Source organism: Leptonychotes weddellii, chromosome 3 (assembly GCF_054177405.1).
Source record: "Leptonychotes weddellii isolate Sample4059 chromosome 3, ASM5417740v2, whole genome shotgun sequence".
Lineage (NCBI taxonomy): Eukaryota > Metazoa > Chordata > Mammalia > Carnivora > Phocidae > Leptonychotes > Leptonychotes weddellii.
Window position 1 is genome coordinate 103,851,084 of NC_138371.1, and position 19,469 is coordinate 103,870,552.

The window sequence follows — 19,469 nt, forward strand, 5'->3', positions numbered from 1 at the left end:
GAATCAGCTCCTGATCAGGATTTATTTTATCACCTACCATACGTATTTGATATCCCACACCTGACGATCCTAGTGAGGTGTATTTTGTCACCGGCTCATGGAAGAGAAGCTAGGTCACAGAACCACACCCTGCCCTGGACTTTCTGTGTATAACCTGAAAACCCATTTTTCCCACACCTGACCCTTTGTCCCTGAGCCAGATCCCTGTCTGGGGAGGCTTCTCTCCCTTCCCTCTCGTGGTAGTGCCTTCCATCAGCAGGTGGCAGTCCTGGCTGCATTCGGATCCCTGAGACACACTGATACAAGCAGGAAGTTACAAATTCCAGGACGACATGACACCAAAGGATTTGGATTCAAACTTTTAATAATAAATTGTGCCAGTAGAAGCTTTTCAAAGGCAATGATATATCAATAAATAATAGTTAAATCGAGTTCCTGAGAAAGAACCTACCACATGAAAGTATGTCAGAGCGCTGTAAATAACGGGGCGTTACTATAAAATAGCGGAAATACTGACAGTCACGATACAAGCACAGCAGACTTCAGAATTTGCCATTCATACAAATGTAAACCAGTACACAAGGAATTGCTTTTTTTGTTTTTTGTTCTTTTTCTTAGTTTAGACATTGATAAACTTCTAAGTGTTGTTGCCTAGATATATACTAAATAATGGATACATTATGCTAAAAAATTCAAGGAAAAATATGTGGAATAATATAATGAAAAATATGACGCGTCAGATTTTTAAGAAGCAAAAAAGAATTGAACTTTTTACTCAGATATAAATCACTTTAAATAGGAATCATACTAATTTGAAATAAGGAATATTTTGTGTGTTTATCTATGTAGTTATATATACATCTACACCTCTAAGAAAATACGTATGGCTTAATTATTTTTTTATTCCAATGTCACTTTGAATAATCCTTGCTGTTTTACAAAGATTAGAAAAGTGTGTTTTTAAAACCAAGTTAAGACTGATACTTCAAAGCACACCAAAAAAAAAAGAAAAGAAAACAGGAGAGCATTAGATTTCATCATGGGAAGAACACCTCCGCTGTCTGTGTGGACAGCAGGAACGGTGTTGGGCAGACCGCCCGGTGGTGCGGACGCTGGGTTCCACATATCAGCTAGGCCAGCGACAGGGTACCGACGAGCGGGATGGACTGAGTTCCACGAGCAACTTAAATTTTTTGGCATAGCTAAATTAATCCCTTTTGATGTATACGAGTTTAGTATATGACAAATGTTTAAGTTTACCCCCCAAAGAATCCAATCATACCCAAGACACACACACAAAAATCGCTTCTCAGTTACACATCTGCATTTCTTCAACAAAACAGTAAGGGATACAATCATAGCGAAGAAGTCACCCACACGATACGTTATCAGCAAACTGTCTAGAACATCTCATTTAAAGATACTCAGTAAAAACATATTCACAGAACCTGCTGTGAATGGCAAGATATGGTAATTTTATAATAGAAAAACCCTGCTCATGCAGTACTCTACACACCAGACATCTGAAATCACACCCACATAATCACCTTGCTCACACTTTCTAGTATACTATAATATGCAAAAAGCAAAAAAAAAAAAAAAAAAGCAGCAGCTTTTAACATTATATCACAATTTTGAAATGTGGGAAAAAAATATAAAACAAAAACCATTGTGTGAATAAAATGGTATCAGTAATAACAGAACAGTGTTATCTTTTTTTTTTTTTTACACATTATTGCACAGAGATTTCTTATCACATGTTCTTCAGTTTTTATGTCTTTTCCTAAACGTGAATAAGTGCTATGGATAAAATACAAATGTAGAAAATAACAGCAGCATGATTTGTCAAAGTTAATCCCTATAATTTAGTAAGAAAAATGGCTATAAACAAAATAAGTGCTCTTTCTAAACTGTACTAAATTTTTAAAAATATGGTCTTAATGCAGTGAAGGTCCTCAAAAGCCAATTCCAATTCAAAGCAATGTTGACACCTGCCCCCACTCCCATCAACCAGAATCTGCTAGACTTGAGTCCTTTTTTAAAAAGCTTTTTTGTTTTGGGGGTTTTTGGTGAAGACCAGAAGTTCAAGTGAAGTAACCAACGGACTAACTTGAACAAAGCTGACCTCGACTCTCCATCAGGCCTGTTAGGAAACCGGCTCTGGGCCCCCTGGACCTCTGAAGAAGCAGAGTGTCGGGGACGGCGAGTCACTGTCTACACGTACACTGGCTGGCAACCTTCAGTCTGATCCACCATATCAGAGTTTTCCAAATCAGAGTCCTCAGCCTGTGAAGCATCTGCTCCTGAAGGCTTTGGGCACCTAAAGGGATAGCCATTGTCATCAAAGAACCTTCGGAAAGTGAATTCATAAAATGCATGCTCAGGGTGTTTGTTATTTGGAGAGGTGAGTGTGTCCCAGGCCTTAGTGCTGTCCTCACTAGCATCGTTCCAAGGGCTTTCTTCATCTACGGGGTCAAAATTTGAGGTGTCCATGGGGTGGCTGATCTTGGGGACATAGGGGGCCGGCTGCTTCCGGATGTCACTCGAGAAGTCAATGGCCCCGAAGAACGGATGGGCCTTCAGGTCGTCGGCCCCATTCCTCCCCAGCCGGTGGTCGGCAGCGCAGCACAGCTTGGTGATGAGGTCCCGGGCCTCGGGGCTCAGCTTGACCTGGGCTGGAATGTGGAGCGTGTTCTCCCAGTTTATCACCTGAAGAGACAACAGAACCAAAGTTTTCGTTTCTTTTCACGTTTTAAGGCCCATTTAGGGCAGTTCTGAGATAGTGTGTGATGACGTGGCTTTTAAATAATTTTACTTCCACGACGGGAGAACAGTTAGACTAGATCTAGGAGCAGCAGTTGCAGAGCTGAGCAGCCATCAAAGGCCGGCGCGGTTTAGTAGGGGGCTCACAGCCTGAGGCAGGGGGTGATGAAGCCAAACAAACCAAAAGAGACTATCAGAAATACAGTTTAGCAAAAGAATTGTGTGGTTTCCATAAAAATGAAATGGCCGCTCATCTGTGAGTCATTTCTTTAGCTTATGGCAACAGATTTCTATTGAACCATCATGGTTCTCATTCAGTACTTATTATGGCCAAGAGATGGTCAACTGGGGTTTTGTTTAAAAAAAAAAAAAAAAAGACAACCTCACAGAGAAGAATAAAGGTGATGGACCCTATGGCCTTGGCCTATGTTCGTGACGGTCAACTGCACAGACCAGCCATCGGGATATTCAGTAAATACATTTGTCACGAAAAGCAACTACTATGAAGAGAAAACCTAAGGGACTCTCTATTATTTATACTTAGAATAAAGCAAGGCCAAACCATCAGGCTACAGGCTGGGGTGACAGGGCATTGGTAAGGCATGCAGGCAGGTGGGCGTATGGGTGGGAGGGCTGGTTTGAACTTGAGTAGTTGTTTTAGTAAAGCTAAAACTGTAAAAGTCACAGAAGAAAACAAAGGGAAAAATCTTCATAACATTGGATTCGAAAATGATTTCTTGGATACCAAAAGCACAGGCAACACAACAAAAAATATATATAATGGACTTCATCAAAATTTAAAACTTTTGTGCACCAAAGGACACTATTAACAGAATGGAAAGGTAACCCCCAGAATGGAAGAATATATTTGCAAAACATATATCTGATCAGAGATTAACGTCCAGAATACATTCTACAATTCAACAACAAAAACAACCTGATTAAAAAAGGGCTAAAGACTGGAACAGGCATTCTCCAAAGATGTACAAATGCCCAATAAGCACACGAAGAGAGGCTCAATCACTATCATCAGGAAATACAAATCAAAACCACAATGAGATACCACCTCACACCCACTAGGATGACTTCTATTAAAATAACAACAACAAGTAAAATAAGTGTTGATGAGCATGTGAAGAAACTGGACCCCTCGTGCATGGATGATGGGAATGCAAAATCATGCAGCCACTGGGGCCAACAGTTTGGTGGTTCCTCAAAAAGTTAAACATAGAATGACCATATGATCTGGCCATCCCACTTCTGGGTATATAACCGCAAAAATGAAAGCAGGAACTCAAACAGATACTTGTATACATACTCATGTTCACTCCAAAAGGTAGAAAAAGCCCAAGTGACCATCACCAGATGATGGATAAATAAATGTGCTGTACACATACACTGGCATATTCTTCAGCCTTAAAAAGGAAGGACATTCTGACAGGTGCTACAGCATGGATGGACCTCAAAGACATTATGCTAAGTCAAATAAGCCAGTCATGAAAGGACAAATACGGTATTACACTTTCATGAGGGCTCTAGACTAGGCGACTTCACAGAGACAGAAAGTCAGAGAGAGGTTACAGAGTCTGGTGGAGGGAGGAATGGGGAGTTATTGCTTAATGGGTACAGTTTCTGTTTGGGATGATAAAAATATCTGAAAATAGGTAATGGTTATAGTTGTACAACACTGTGAATGCACTCAATGCCACTGAACTGTAAAATTAAAAATGGTTAAAATGGTAAACTTTATCACAATAGAAACATTGGGTTATTATCATGCAGGCAAGTTAGAGAATGGTTCAGCAATTCAATTAGGATACAGATAATGTCAAATTCCATTTTTACTGTTAACAGAGTGAAAACTAAGCCTTCATTTAGGGTTTTTCTAAATAAGGGATTATTAATTTAGGGTCTAACATGGACTCTGGGACATATGAGTACTTCATAGAATTGTTAGTAAACACCTATGTTGGTGGTTAAGTGCACTGTTCAAAGAAGCTCCAAAGATTTCATCAGATTCTCTATTCAGTCCTTCTTAAGTAATCAAATCATTTATTTCAGAGAATAATGGCTATCAATCTCTCATTCTAAAACTAATTATTTAGCATTAAATGATTGAGAGTAATTATTTCTTTCCAATTGATATTAGAAATATGTACAACTAGCCCAACCACAGAGCTGATAATCTGCAAACAGTAATCAGATAGTGTATAATGTAGTATAACATCCAAAGAAATAACTGATTTCTTTAGGTCTAGTTCATAAAGTTCTCGGTGGTTTTTGCAAGGTAGGCATGTGGCAGCAGAGACCAGATGTACAGCGCCCCTTTACTGTTTCTCACCGCTCATGGTTCAAGATGGCGGATGGCCAATGGTTCAAGTAAAACTTCAGATATACATATACATCAAAACACAGGTCTAACTTTGTGGGTTTACTTATTAAAATAAAACTTTTTCTATAGGTCATAATAATAAAACTTTACAAATATACAACGGACACTCCTACGCTACTCAGAATGAAAGATCAAATGCCGACCAGAGATTCATGGGTTCATCAGACAACCATGTGTGTTTGCAGCAAGCAGATGCATGGGCTAGTTAATTCCTACCTTCAGCTGGGTTTCTGTGGGAGTAGGGGCCAAAAAGGGTGGCTGCCCCACCAGCATCTCGAAGAGAATCACGCCAACACTCCACCAGTCACAGAGCTGAGTGTATCCTGAAAGACAAAGTCTCACTCAGTTCCAACACAGGCATGTATTCTTCTCAGAGAAGAATTTTATGAAATCCTCAAATGCTAACAGACTGTTAAGGGGGAAAGCATGTTCAAGCAGCATACATGTTACGTAAAAGAAAACCAACCTACATAAAACGCGCCTCCTTGCGCGTGTGCCTCACTATAGAAGGCTGCGTGGGGCACCTGCCAGGCCGGCGCCAGTCGTCGTGTATTCTCTTATTTTCTACATTAGTCTGTGACAAACACAGGATGCTTTTGTAGTAAGACTTTCTAACTTTAAAAGCCTATTGTAACTCTTAGTAACGCTACGAACCAGGATTTTAAGTTCTTAAAGAACACACAAAGACATCGATTAAAATAGGACTAACTGGAAAACAGAAAGCGCTACACCTGTCAGCGAGGACTTCCTGGGGAGGCCTGCCGAGTCAGTTTTGGAAGAAGTTGAGGAATATGGAGAAGAGGAGGGGAAAGGGGGCCCTTTGGCAAAGGAAACAACTGTCTAATAAGACACAGTGTGACGCACTCACGGAGCCAGGCCCTTGCTCACGGAGCTCCCAAGACGCAGGAGCTGAGGCAGGGCACCCTGCGGCTTGGTCAGACAGGGCCAGCCTCACCGAGGTGGTGGGACAGGTCCATTTTTCTTCTATTTTCTCCCACTTTTCCTTTGGAGCTCTGCAGCCCAGTCCCAGCCATGCTCCAGTCTTGATGTCACCTGATGCCTGCTAAGCCTGAACTGGGCCTTAAGACCCGCCAGCAGTATTTGCTAGCTCTGTTCTCCCCTCACCCCACCTCCTCCCAACCTGGCCCGGCACTGGAGGCCGAAGGGTAACTCCAACCCCTCGTTCCGGGACTGTGGCACATGTCAGGGTGCTGGAGACACCTCCCACCTCCCACTGGGAGAGGAAGGAAAGAATGACACCTTTCCAGGGCAGCGAGGCCGATATTCACAACCACCTCTCAAGGTAGTTACTGTTAGGCCTGTGGCTCTGAGCGGTTAAGTGATTTGCTTTGGATTTCCACAGCTAACAAAGGAAAGTGACTTGATCAGACTTGAAAGACTTGAAACAGCACATGTGAAAAGACAGACCACCAATCTCTGGATTTACTGCACTGTTGCTATGAGCCCCACACTCACTGTAAGGTTTCTCTTGTACTCAAATGCGTATTTGAGAGAACATCCGCACAGACCGATTTTACTGAACACTTTTAATTTTATGCATACCACTGTCCCCACATCTCACCTTCCAGCACTTCTGGACTAACAGGGGAGAACGGGAGGGAAATAATACTTGTGTTCTGTCATACTTCCTAACCAGCTGGATATGCTGCAAGCAGCTAGGAGCCTGAACATGTATGGCTTAGGCAGAATGACGAGTGTCCCTGTGCCCTCAGAGTTGTTTCTGTCAAAATCAGTTGTGGCGAGATTCTCTTGGGTTCTACACAGAAAGCCCACACCCTATACCCAATCTAGCCCAGCCAAAGGAGGAGCTAGTGAGACAGGTCTAATGGTGCGTGTGTGTCCTCTTTCACCCCAGAAGCAAGGGCAGCTGCAAAACAGACGAGAGATATGCTGGAGGTTTGTTTGTTAGGGAAATAATTTCCTCTCGGGCTTCCACGAGTACAAAAATACAATGAGAACATTCAGAGTCTTGGAAAGCTGGAGCTGGAGAGACTCTGAGGGGTCATCTGGCCCCAAAGGTTTGAAGTCAAGATGGCCGCCAGTTGCGCAGCTGGCTGTGGCCGGAAGCACGCACCTTTTCGGAGGAGCACTTCCGGCGCGATGTAATTTGGGGTCCCAACCAGGGAGTGTGCCAGACACCTCTGGTGCTGCTTCCTGGCTCTCTGCTCCAGGGTCTTCAGCCTGTCTCCACATCGACAATTAGACACGTCGTCCCAGAGGTCGCTGGGCTCCATGCTGTCCTGTCTGATGTGGCTCCCTTTCACCCAGGAATCAGGGGCAGGGAAAGAAGAGAATAAAAAACAAAGTGTATTTCCACTATTCAGCGATGCAACAAATCCACAACTTCAAAGGGGAAAGTAATTCAGTTCAGCTCCTGACATGTTATGAGAAAGAATCCTTCCCAACTGCTCTGTAGGGGTGGCCCATGATTCCTGGGTCTGAGACTCAAGTCATGAGGTAACACAAACACTAAGAACGATGGATAAAGCGATGACAGGAGCTGGGCGTGGTGTGGGGTGACAGTGTGATGCACAGGGAAAAAAGCTCAGGTAACTGTGGGGGTATCAGGCATAGCACTCTGGCCAAAGTCTACTACCTGTTTGACAAGACATGTTTCAAGATTAACATGGAAAAGCATAAGAGGATTTAAAAAATATAAACAAAAGTGACTCTAATGCCAGAAAATGGGAATGGATTAAATGATTTAGGGTTAGTTTTGAGTTAAAAAATAGAAGCATGAGGCTCAGTCAATAGAACGTGCAACTTTTGATCTCGGGGTTGTGAGTTCAAGCCCCACAATGGGTGTAGAGATTACTTAAAAAAAAAAAAAAAAAAAGAAGCCTGAGCCATGGTATTAAAATAACAATGTCAAGAAACTGAGTCACAAGTAACATAATGGCCAGCAAAACTGCAGAAGATGGAGTTAACCTATACCTGTACTTATAGATACCTATAGATTCACGTTAGCTAGAAGAGAGGACACTTGGGAGGTTGTGAGACTTATTTTTTAAGGCTCATTTTATAAGGGCAGAGTGATGGTTCCCAACCAAGGTCCCATGACACCCCATAGCCTACTGTCCTAAAAATACTATAGTAAAATTTGAATCCATTAATTTAAAAAAAAACCTTTTTTTTCCCCACACATCATACTACTGTTTCAGGGAGAAAAGGATGTCATGCCAAATTATAAAATAATGGAAAACAGATAATTTCAAAATGATCCGGAGCCACCCGGATGGGAAGGAGCTGCCTTAGATGGTTCAGCTCTCTCTAGATGTAGAAGGTGGCCGTGGCACGTCTAGACAATACCTTTCTGGTAGTATTTGGAATTGTGAGTCCACCTGAACCCAGTGCAGAGGCCGAAGTCTGTCAGTTTGATGTGACCATCAAGATCTATCAAAATGTTGTCTGGCTTGATGTCTCGGTGGATGAAGCCCATCTTGTGGACACTCTCAATGGCCAGAGTCAACTCTGCGATGTAGAACCGGGCCAGGTGCTCAGGGAAGACCTCCATCCGGATCAGCAGGCTCATCATGTCGCCCCCTGGGATGTAGTCCATCACAAAGTACAGGCTGTCCTTGTCTTGGAAGGAGTAGTAGAGTTTGACCACCCACTCGTTGTCTGCCTCGGCCAGGATGTCCCTTTCGGCCTTGACATGGGCCACCTGATTTCGGTTCAGGACATCCTTCTTCCTCAGGGTCTTCATGGCATATAGGGCATGAGTGTCCACCTTACAAGCAAGGCACACTTCTCCAAAGGCACCAATCCCTAGGGTTTTGATTTTCACAAACATGGACTTGTCCATTTTGGCCCTCTTCAGCCTGTTGTAATTAGATTCCTTCTGGTAGAGGATCTTCCTCATCTGTTCCTGCTCAGCTTCACAGAGTCCAGCCTGCGGAGAAGGAAAACAAGGAAGTCACGTTAGAGGAGCCCATGGTAGGAAATAGGTGGGGCGGGAGACGTAAGGGTCCTAACTTAATTTATAGAAATAAGAACACTGAATGGGTCCAGTATACTATAAGCAATACAACAACTGGTTTTGTTCTTTATATGCTTATGTAGACACAAATCTGGAATCTAAAGGGAAGGCAAAACAGGTGACTTTAGGCTCTAAAGGGAACCTCTATAAATAAAAATCCGTTAAAAAAAAAAAAGGGGGGGGACCACAAAGTTCCTAGAACTCTAAGAACAATCTAATAATTTAATAGCTCAGGGAAAATGGGAACAAAGAAAAGTCAATGAAAATGGGAGAGCACAGATTTGGTTTTTAGAATTTGAAATGATTGGCTTTGTGTGATTTAAATTTCATGAATTACCTTCTCTAGCAGATAAGTATCAACTAATGTACATTTAAAATATTATTTGCTGGGGTGCCTGGGTGGCTCAGTTGGTTAAGTGTCTGCCTTCAGCTCAGGTCATGATCCCAGGGTCCTAGGATTGAGCCCCGCATCAGGCTTCTTGCTCGAAGGGTAGCCTGCTTGTCCCTCTCCCTCTAGCCTCTGCCCCTCCCCCTGCTTGTGCTCTTTCTGTCTCTCTTGCAAATAAATAAATAAGATCTTTAAAAAATAGGTATATATTATTTGCTAATTATAAACTTAAAGGATAAACAGATCATTCCCAGATATATTTTTCTTTATAAATACCACAATTTCAAATTATAAAACCTCAAACTTTGTTTCTACTCTTTCAAAATGTTTAAACACCAGTCAGCAAAACTTGACAAATTTTGTGAACAAATAAGGACACACCATAAAAATCGATCTGGTAATCTGCCTGTTGGCTGCGTCCTGCTCTGTGCTCACTGCTCCCCTCAGAGTCAGGGAGAAGGGGCAAGGGAGCCTGAAACATCTGTCATTTCTGCAAGGTGTTCGCCCTATAACCGCACCATTGTCCTGTGAGACGAATCATTTGTAATAAAGGTGCATAAAGCAGAAACAAAAAAGGAATTCTGCCGTTAATTCCCACTACCAATTTAGGAAAGAGCCAGGGCCAAATGATAAGAATATAATGAGAAATTACTTTTGCCATTTCCTGTTCCAGCTGCAACCTCCGGTTGACCTTCTGCTGGTAGGTTTTTATGACATTTTCCACATGCTGCTCCATGAAGAACTTAAATGCATACGGCGAGTAGCTCTTGATGCGAGATTCCCTCTTCTCTTCATCTCTGCTGTTTTTCCGAACAGGAACAGGAGAGGTCTGAATCTGCTTTTTATCCTTCCCCACTTTCTCCCCTTTGGTATTTTTGTGGCTCTTGTCATTCCTCTCGGCAGGCTCGGCAGCCTGGCCGCCTCGGAGGCTCTGCTCCATGCCCACACACAGGCTGTCCACGTCGTACTGCTCTGACTTACTCCGGAGCAACAAGTGCTTGGGGTACGGTGGGGGCGGGCACCTCAGGTCTGGGCTGCCATAGTCCACGTCCAGCGGGTACGCACTGGCGCCCCCCAGGGGCAGAGGGTGCTCATCCTTGGAGTCCAGACTCTCCACCCCGGGGGTGGGCGCTGGCACCCAGGCCGGGTGGGAGGGCCCCACAGCCGTCTGCGGCTCGGGCCGCATCACCCTCACGCTCTTCACTGGGTGCAGGATGTGGGCGGCCGTCACAGCCGTGATGGTGTTGGGGGAGGGCATGGAAGGCTCCGTCTTGCTGGGCACTCCTGCCCGGATGGGCACGGCCACTGGCTGCTGGTGGTTGTTGAAGGAGTTGGTTCTGCTGGGGACGGGGCCTTCGGGCAGGAACGCCACGTGCTGGCGGGGTGGTGCCTCCAGGCCTGGCTTCTGAAGAGAGTCACGGCGGGACAGGGTAGAGGACTGCCACTGCTGGACAGAAGGGCTGCTCAGGTCATACAGGTCCACATTGAGGCTGTTTCTGGAGGGTGTGATCAGACTCTGCGGGGGGCTGTCACTCGTGAACACCTGGCCCCGGGAGCCCATCATGTGCATCTGGTGGGCCTGTTTGTGGTGTGGGTGGGGCACGTACAGCCCTGTCGCCGCTCCCGTGGGCGGAAACGCGTGGCCCGCCCCCGGCTGCACGGCTGGGCCCTTGGCAGCAAGGTTTGCATATGCTCCTGCCTCCTTGTTTTGGAAGGAGGGGCTGCGCTGGATGCCATAGCCCAGTGGCTCCCCAGGCACCAGCAGGTGTGGCCTGTAGTGGGAGCCTTGCAGTGGGAGGGCTTGGCCCCCAGGGCCACCCACTGGGAAGTTCAACCCTGCGGCCTCCATGTTTGCAGCATAGCCTTTGGGCTGGTGCTGATGGCCGCCAGGCACGCCGTGAGTGCCTCCGGCGAAAAGAAAGTCCATGTACTGACGAGGCACCTCCTCCAGCGTGTTGCTGCCCTCATAGGCGGCTCCACTCATCTGATGGTAGGGGGGGAAAGGGTCGCCTGTTCCTTCAAAGCTTGGCCTCCGTGGCACAGGGGCTGGTGCGATGCCCTTTCCTGCAGAGCAAAGAACAAGGACACGGCATTAGAGGGAAACCTGCTCAGTTGGCTCTGGGCCCTGTCGCTGGCGGTGTCCTCGGGGCTGACACTGCTGCACAGGCTCTTCAATGACCCAAGGCCCTCTGGAAGGCCCTCTGACACGGGCGACCTTCTGGGTCAAAGGCTCTGCCCCACCCGGGGCCCCTCACGGGGCTAGCCGACACAGCCAAGAACCTCTACAGACATCACCCAGCGCAGAAGCACAGCCAAACAAGGACTGTTTTCCTGGGCTAAGAAGATGCATCAGCAAGTACACGTCAAAGGCAAACATAGAAGGAAGTCCTTACAGACAAGGGCCTGCGTTTCCCTGTGGAGCTGTGCTCCAAGACAGACCCTGGGACTCTACGCATCTGGACATGGAGAGCCAGCAGGCAGTCATTTAAGGATCTTCCATCAACAAGAAAACAAGAGCCTGTGTCCTCTTAACAACAAAGATACAACTTCTCACTCACCAGGTGAAGTGGGTTTTACAAAGATCTTTCACAAAATAAGGAAAGCTCTTTTTGCTAAAATACCTGAAGTCTCTTATCATGCCCAGGGACCTCAGGTAGCAAACACTGTCCCATCTGCTCCAACCTCAGAGAGAAACATTCAATAGCCAGCGAGGCAGAGCATGGGTGCTGGTGCCTCTGGCCCTTCCCAGGGGACACTGAGGGGCTGTCCTAGCGCCACTGCCACGGCCTCCAGCCTGGAGAGGTGCCTGTCAGCCTGCTCTGCAGCAACAGTGTGAGAAAATGTGCGTTTTAAAGTCAATGAAAGGGGCGCCTGGGTGGCTCAGTGGTTAAGCATCTGCCTTCGGCTCAGGTCAGGATCCCAGGGTCCTGGGATCAAGTCCCATGTCGGGCTCCCTGCTCCTCGGGAGGCCTGCTTCTCCCTCTCCCACTCTCCCTGCTTGTGTTCCTGCTCTCCCTATCTCTCTGTCAAATAAATAAATAAAATCTTTAAAAAAAAAAAAAAAGTCAATGAAATAAACCTCCCTTTTCAAAGACTCCCTCACAGGCCCAAGAGAGTAAAAAGAACATTTTAGATCTCACTCTGCTGGGTTGCCTAACTTTAATATCCAGTGAATTTTTCAATCTTCATAGAGCAAAACATGTATATAACTGCCACCCCCTGGAAAGTACCACAGGTTATTTCCGGACCCAGGTAAGTCCCGTGATCTGCCACCTGCCGCCTCCCCTCACAGGGCCCAAATGCAGAGCAGGGCAGGCCCAGCTCACCGGTAAGAGCAGTGAGGCAAACGGCCAAGAGGTAACGTGCTGACTGGGGCCACACTGGACCTCCCTTGCTGCAAACGGAGTTGTGTTTGTCGACCACCCACAGTGCTGCACGTCTGAGCTCACCTGGCGAGGTCTGCTTAATGACTCGCACAATCTGTTCGTTCCTCGGGTCCAGGTAGCCCATCTTGCTGATGTACTCCAGAGCGGCTTCGATACTCCGGCTGCCAGTCTGCTTCAGAGCCCTGCCTGCCATCTCCTGGGAGGAAAGCACACGGATGCTTCAGTGGGTGGTATCATTGCCTGTCATCCTAAAACAAAGCCACACTTGCGTTTCCGCCCTGGTCAGGACCGTGTGACATCCGCCCCTCTGTGCCTGCTGGGGTCCTGCAACAAGTGCTGCAGACGAGTCCCAGATTGAGCAGAGCTGACCCCATGTCCTCAGGTGCCTCACGACAAAAGCCTCACACACACTAGACTGTAGGCTATTTAGGGTATGTCACAAACACACTGGAATTCTGATGGTGGACCTGAAAGAATCTTAAGTTGTGCTTCTCTGTAGAAGACTTCTGTGATTGTACTGATAGATTCTGCCTTGTGGGTAAACCTAAAACTAGAACAGCTTAATGTGAAGAATGGTTGAAGTCAGAGACCCTAGCTTTAACCCCAGCTGACCCCTAGGCTAATTGGGAGAAGGAGAAGGTGTGGCCTGCCCACCCCGGCCCCCCACCGGAGGAGGGAAGGGTTGCCAGAGTCATTTGTAAAGAGCTTGCTGAATGCCCTGTGCTGGCTATGGTAGCTGGGAACTTGCACTTGGGCTCCTGATCTAGTGGGAGAAAGAGAAGCCAGGTCCCAAAGGAGCCCCCGGAGCAGTGCCCAACACAGGACAAGCACCCTAAAATGGCCTCTGGGATGAACAAGAGACAGAAGCTGGGGACCACCACGGGAGACACAGTGGACAAGGGTCAGCGATGAGGGACGAGGGTCAGAGGAGATGGATTCCCCCTGCTGAGGGAGGGGGCACCAGGCACCGTTGGTGGAAGAGATGGAGGCACGGCTGGCTGCCGAAGGACGGACAGAATTTGGGTAGATGGAGAGCCCAGGAGAGAAAAGGCATTCTTGGCAGGGGGAACAGTCGGACCAGAGGCCAGGGGTGCAGAGAACGGGCGGAGTGGCAGGCAGCCGGCAGGGGTACGAGAGACAGCAGAGACGGAGCCACAGGCTGGGGCCAGACACTGCCCGGTTCTGGAGGCTTTCCAACAGGGCACATGGGGCAGTGAGAAGACCAGTTTGGGGCAGAGAGACGGTAAGCAGAGCTGGAGGCAGTCTCAGGCTGGGGAGATCAAACAGGCCAGAGCGGACGGGAGACTGGAAGGGCCAAGGTGCCTGTTGGTTGGCTCAGCAGAGCTGTGGGCAAACAGGAAGGATGGCAGAGGCCGGCCTCCTGGAGACAAGGACAGAACAGGCAGAGGCAGCAAATGGGGACTCTGTGGAAGGGGACACTGAGCACTGTGAGGGGGAGAGGGGCAGGCAAGTGGGGAGGAAGTTACAAAATGCAGAAGGGGTGGTGGCAGGAGCTGAGAGGGGGGCTGAGGGCATAAGGGGTAGGAAAGCATGGCAAAGGAAATCCTGTGGCTCAGAAAGGAGAGAACAGGGGTGAGGGTGCAGGAAGACCCCAGGACGACGAGAAGGAAGCTCGGGGCTGTTCTGGGCAGAAAGACGGTGGCTGTGCTATCCAAGGGGCCACTCTGGAAAATCCGTACTCGTCCCAGACACTGAGAAGGCACCGAGCTCCCTGGCTTCCCCAACCAGCGCTTTTCCAGACTAACTCAGAACTGACCACTGTGCTGCCGCCAGCCCTGTGACAGGGCATCACACACCCATGACGTTCATGAGACGAATCTGTCCGTCCATATGTCTGTCTCCTCCTCTGGGACTGGGAGAACCTGGTGGGGCCTGAATTCCACGTCACTTGTGGCTGTATCACCCACCTAATGTAGCAACTGGAACAACTTCAGTGCTTAATATCCCTCTGATTATATAATACTAAAATCCAGTTTTCCATTCCTGGCCGTATCCCCGCCTTATGGCAGGACAAAGCACACTGGCTGCAACCTGTGCCTATATTCTTGGTGATGCCAGCAGACATGGCAAGACAGTGCAGGGAGGGCAGGGGGTAGGGACCAATGGCCCAAGATGGGGGGGGTGGGGACATGCTGGGTGCAGGAGGCTGTGTGGGGGCGGGGCGGGGGGGAGAGCATGAAGAGGCAGCTTAGCAGGCAGACAGAGAATGGCGGTAAGAACAGAGCTGTGTTTTGAAAGCAGAGCTTGGACTGACAGAAAGGGCAAGTGCGTCAAATCCGGTGGGGCCACTGAGAGAGAGGTGCAGAAGTGAACACGGCGATGCCTCACCTGCAGACGGGAGGTAATCCTTCAAGCTCCCTACTTCACGGCTATGTTATGCGATGAGGTCATGTCTGCAGAGAACTCTCAACAGCTCAGAGAAAAACACGGTATAAGGCCGCATCTTATCAGGATCACCCTGGAGCAAAATATGTGCCCGTGGGAGCTGACCCTAACCACAGCAGTCTGCTCTGTCTGAAACGTGACCACCAGCTCCTGTCTCCTCCAGGGGGGACTGCCAGGCATGCTCACTCCTTCAGCACCTGCCGAACAGCAGCAAAGTGCTGACTCGCGGACCAAGTCAAAACAAATACATTCTCAAACTCCCTGTTTACTGGCACCCACGACTTCAAGATTTATACGTTTACTGTGCTTTGAATCTAGGAACTTAACCAAGAAAAATCAACAGGAGACCACAAATAATGACTGTGTTCACAGCGATGCTTCAAATCATAAAACCTAACCAATGCTAACGAGGCAACTTGTTTATTAAAAATCGTCAAATAATCCAGGCCTTGGGATGCCTGGGTGGCTCAGTCGTTAAGCGTCTGCCTTTGGCTCAGGGCATGATCCCGGGGTCCTGGGATCGAGCCCCGCATCGGGTTCCCTGCTCGGCGGGAAGCCTGCTTCTCCCTCTCCTGCTCACCCCTGCTTGTGTTCCCTCTCTGGCTGTCTCTTTCTCTGTCAAACAAATAAATTCTTAAAAAAAAAAAAATCCAGATCAGTCAAGTCTTGCCCTTGTCCGTTGCTCACCCTCATTTGGCAAATAAGTAGTTTCTACACATTAACCCTTGGAAGATGCTACTACACACACACGTGTAGCTAGGTTTTCCAGCTGAAGGAAATCCAGGATCATTTCTAAATCCACCGGGAATAAGCACCCTGCCTCTCATCCAGCCTCACCATCTGCTGTGGACTGCGAACAGACCCAAGCAGACGTCAATCCCACCGCACAACCTGCTTCCCGCACAGTTGCTCGTGCGACCTCTCTGAAGCTCCACATGACTCCGGCTGTCAGACACCAAGCCGGCAGCTTGGAGTGTCACCACGGGAACTGGCTCGGAACCTGCCTGGGGAGAGGTGCAGAGAGAGGAAGGACGGCAGCCGCTGCCTCCAGCATCCCCACAAGGTGTCCAGGCGCTGGGCTTGGCTGCCTGGTAGGAGAAGGCATGGGCCTCTCCCCGAAGGTCAGACGCCCCTCCTGACACTGGTCAGGGGTGATGGTGGGGCCAAGTGTGCCATTACACACAGTATTTCTAATGTACCTAAGAATGCCCAAATTCTGCCCTAGAGCTTAGGCACTTTTCCTGGATGGTATGTGCTCAGACCCTGGCATATTTATGTGCATCCTGCACGGGCTAGTACACGCCAGCCCCCCATGCCCCTTTCTCCGGGAGCACACACCCATGTCCCGTCTGCTTCTGGACTGTCTCTTCCTCTTACCGGTCCCTGTGCCACCCCTGCACCGCGCCCCCCCCCACATATGCTCCTCTGTACCTTGTACTCCTATTACTGATCTGTCCCAGGGCATTTAAAGTCTCCCCTACTAGTCTAGGCGCCCAACGAGCACAGGGGCAATGTCTCGCTAATTTTGATTTCCTTAGTACCTTCAGTAATAAATATCTTTGGAATCAAACTAAAAAGGCCTATAATAGAGAAAAGGAAAACAAAGCAAAAACTGAGGGAGAAAAGGGGTGACCTAATAAGGCCAAAGTTAAAGTGACGTGGCCCCTCCCCCCCCACAAGGACCACCTCATTCACAGGAGCTGTGAAAACAAAGGGATCCTCTTCCAACCATTACTAGGACCTGACTGACATGTCACTTCTTCCCACATAGCTTTTTTTCCGTGAATACCTTCCATGGAAATGCTCCGTGGGAAGCCTTGCCCTCCAAGGCAGATCTGGGAGGAATCTGGGCTCTGAGAGCCCCTTGGCTGGTGGGCCACCTGTCCCTCCCACCCTCCTTTGTTGCACAACAGGGCTTGCATGGAGTTCAAGGGAAACAATGAGGGGATGAACCATGCCCTGGGCGGGCAGAGGTGCCCCCACCCAGGAGCAGCTGCAACGGCCGCTCGAGTGAACAGGGGCCCCCAGTGCCCAGACCAGTCATGGCAGCCAGACCTCAGCAACCACCCCTGGACCCCAACTGGGTCTGTCTGTCCCACGGCCCCTTCCACCCCACTCCCTGTCTATCTGTCTCGTCTCAAATCCCCATTTCACAAAACTGCTTACCAATTTCCAATGGACTAATGACTGATCAGCCCTTTATCAAATTCATAATGAAAATTACTGGGAGAAAAAAAACACACCCCAAGATGCAACTAACAACAGCTAAAAGTACCTATCACAGGGATTTGCACTTGACAGAAGGGTGGCTTTCTACCCGAAATTCGAACCTGAGAGGCTCAGAGATGTGGACATGGCAAAACAGTGGCGGCTCACAGCTCACAGCGTGGAAGCAAAAATGAGCAGGAGCTGATATGATCGAAAGCTAATCGTGAATCCAATCTTCACTGTAAAACTTCAATGGAAACTACTTGGTTCTGACGAAAATAAAAGTAAAAACGGAAACTACCATAAATTATCTATATTTCTAATGAAACCGAACATGGGAACTGACAAATGATGACCTTAAGCCAGTCCCAGAAAGTCACTGAAGCTTCATTTCCCACACTCTCCCCAACTTGTAGGGACTTGTCCCGCCACCTGGGGCCCAGAGGAGCCCAGACTCCTGTCTGCTAGGCTCTCCACAGACCCCACACAGTACACCACGTGGCGCAGCTGGCTCAGCTCCAAGGTACTTAATTTCCCTCCTACTAGGGAAGGCCGGAGGGTGACAGAAACCAAATGGACTATTACCTGGAAAAGAGATCCTACCAAAGGCCCTGGAAACACTTCAGGGTTCATCCTACAGCCTCCCAGTCAGCAGCAAGGAGCAAAAGCTCACGGGCAATTGGGCGGCACCTCTCCCGGACAAGCTGCCAGGGGGATGACAGACAGAAGCCACATCCCTGCGCTCGCTAGTGACCGCCACGGGCCGCACACCACACGCCAGGCACGAGCAGAGTGCGGCAAGGGTGCCTACAGCCACGTCAGGACATGGAGGATGGGAAGGGGGCTGGTGCCCTCTGGCTGAGCGAAAAGCCTGTGCACAGGCAAAAACACAAGTGCAGTCAGGGGGATGGCAAGAGGCCAGCGCCAGGAGATGGAAGGGGATGAAGCTAAAGCCCGGCATCGGGCCCTACAGCCAAGCTGAGGAGCTGGGTCACTCATCTTCCTTTCTCAAGCACGCACCATCATTTAAAAGTCCTGATCTAGAAGTGGGCATGGCCAATCCAAGCATAAAACCTGCTCCAGAACAGGCAGCGGTACGGCAGAGCAGTACAGAGCCTCGACGTGGAGCATGGAGCCAGGCGGCCTGGCTTCACACCTGCCCCGTCACGTAGCTGTGTACCCTTCGGCCAATTATTTACCTACTTTGAGCATTTGTTTCCCTCCCTGTGAAATAAGGCTAAGAGGGCCGCTCCACAGACAAAAAGAGATAATGACATATTTCAAAACAGCACCATGTAAGGGTCTGCTCTCACAGTTCACAGAGGTATTTTAAGTGTCTCTGGTGACAAACGTAGATTATATTTGTAGATTTGATACAGATTCAATATTTAATCTTTCTAATACTTTTTGCTTTATTTTTCTTACCATAATTAGAAAGAGAACTGTCATGAGTTCCTTTTACCAAGTCTCAACAGACACCTCCGAGCTCCTCCAGTTCACCCAGGGCTGCCCCATAAATATTACTCCCTTCCGTGGGTGCTAGGACGGCCGTGCCCTAAAGCAAGCACGTGGTCCCAGCTGAAGGGGAAGGACAGTCAGGTATCCGTTCCAGTGTCTGACACTAGAAAGAGCTGGGTGAGTGGCAGAGTGACTGAATGGGACTCTGCCAGGAGATCCACAAAGGAAGAGAGGGCTGCCTGCCCAGCAAGCGAGGCGGGGAGGCGGCCAGGAGGTGCTCTGGGCAGGCTGCCTCCCGCTGGGTGGGAAGATGGAGATAAAGCACAAACAAGGGCTGTACCCAACCACAGGCTGAAGGGAACGTAAAGCACAAATGCTGACCACAAAAATCAAACTATTTCCCCTGAGTTTTACTCTAGTACCTAATTTGCATACCTGGGAGAGCCTCCTCTATAGAGGTTGACAAGA

At 48.4% G+C, this 19,469-nt stretch overlaps 1 protein-coding gene across 4 annotated transcripts in view; it reads right to left on the minus strand.

The window, feature by feature from the left end:
• Positions 1–346: 346 nt before the first annotated feature.
• LATS2 (large tumor suppressor kinase 2) overlaps positions 347–19,469 on the minus strand; it is a 76,606-nt gene continuing 57,483 nt past the window's right edge. For 3 of the 4 annotated variants that reach the window (XM_081814714.1, XM_081814715.1, XM_081814717.1), the window contains 6 exons: positions 12,993–13,125; positions 10,196–11,607; positions 8,486–9,068; positions 7,251–7,433; positions 5,372–5,478; positions 347–2,709 (listed from right to left, as the gene is read on the minus strand). In XM_081814714.1, coding sequence (XP_081670840.1) covers positions 2,215–2,709; positions 5,372–5,478; positions 7,251–7,433; positions 8,486–9,068; positions 10,196–11,607; positions 12,993–13,125 — 2,913 coding nt within the window. In that variant the 3' untranslated portion in view covers positions 347–2,214. Of the gene's footprint in view, positions 2,710–5,371; positions 5,479–7,250; positions 7,434–8,485; positions 9,069–10,195; positions 11,608–12,992; positions 13,126–15,278; positions 15,533–19,469 lie in introns of all 4 variants that reach the window. The other variant, XM_081814716.1, reaches the window with a different exon arrangement.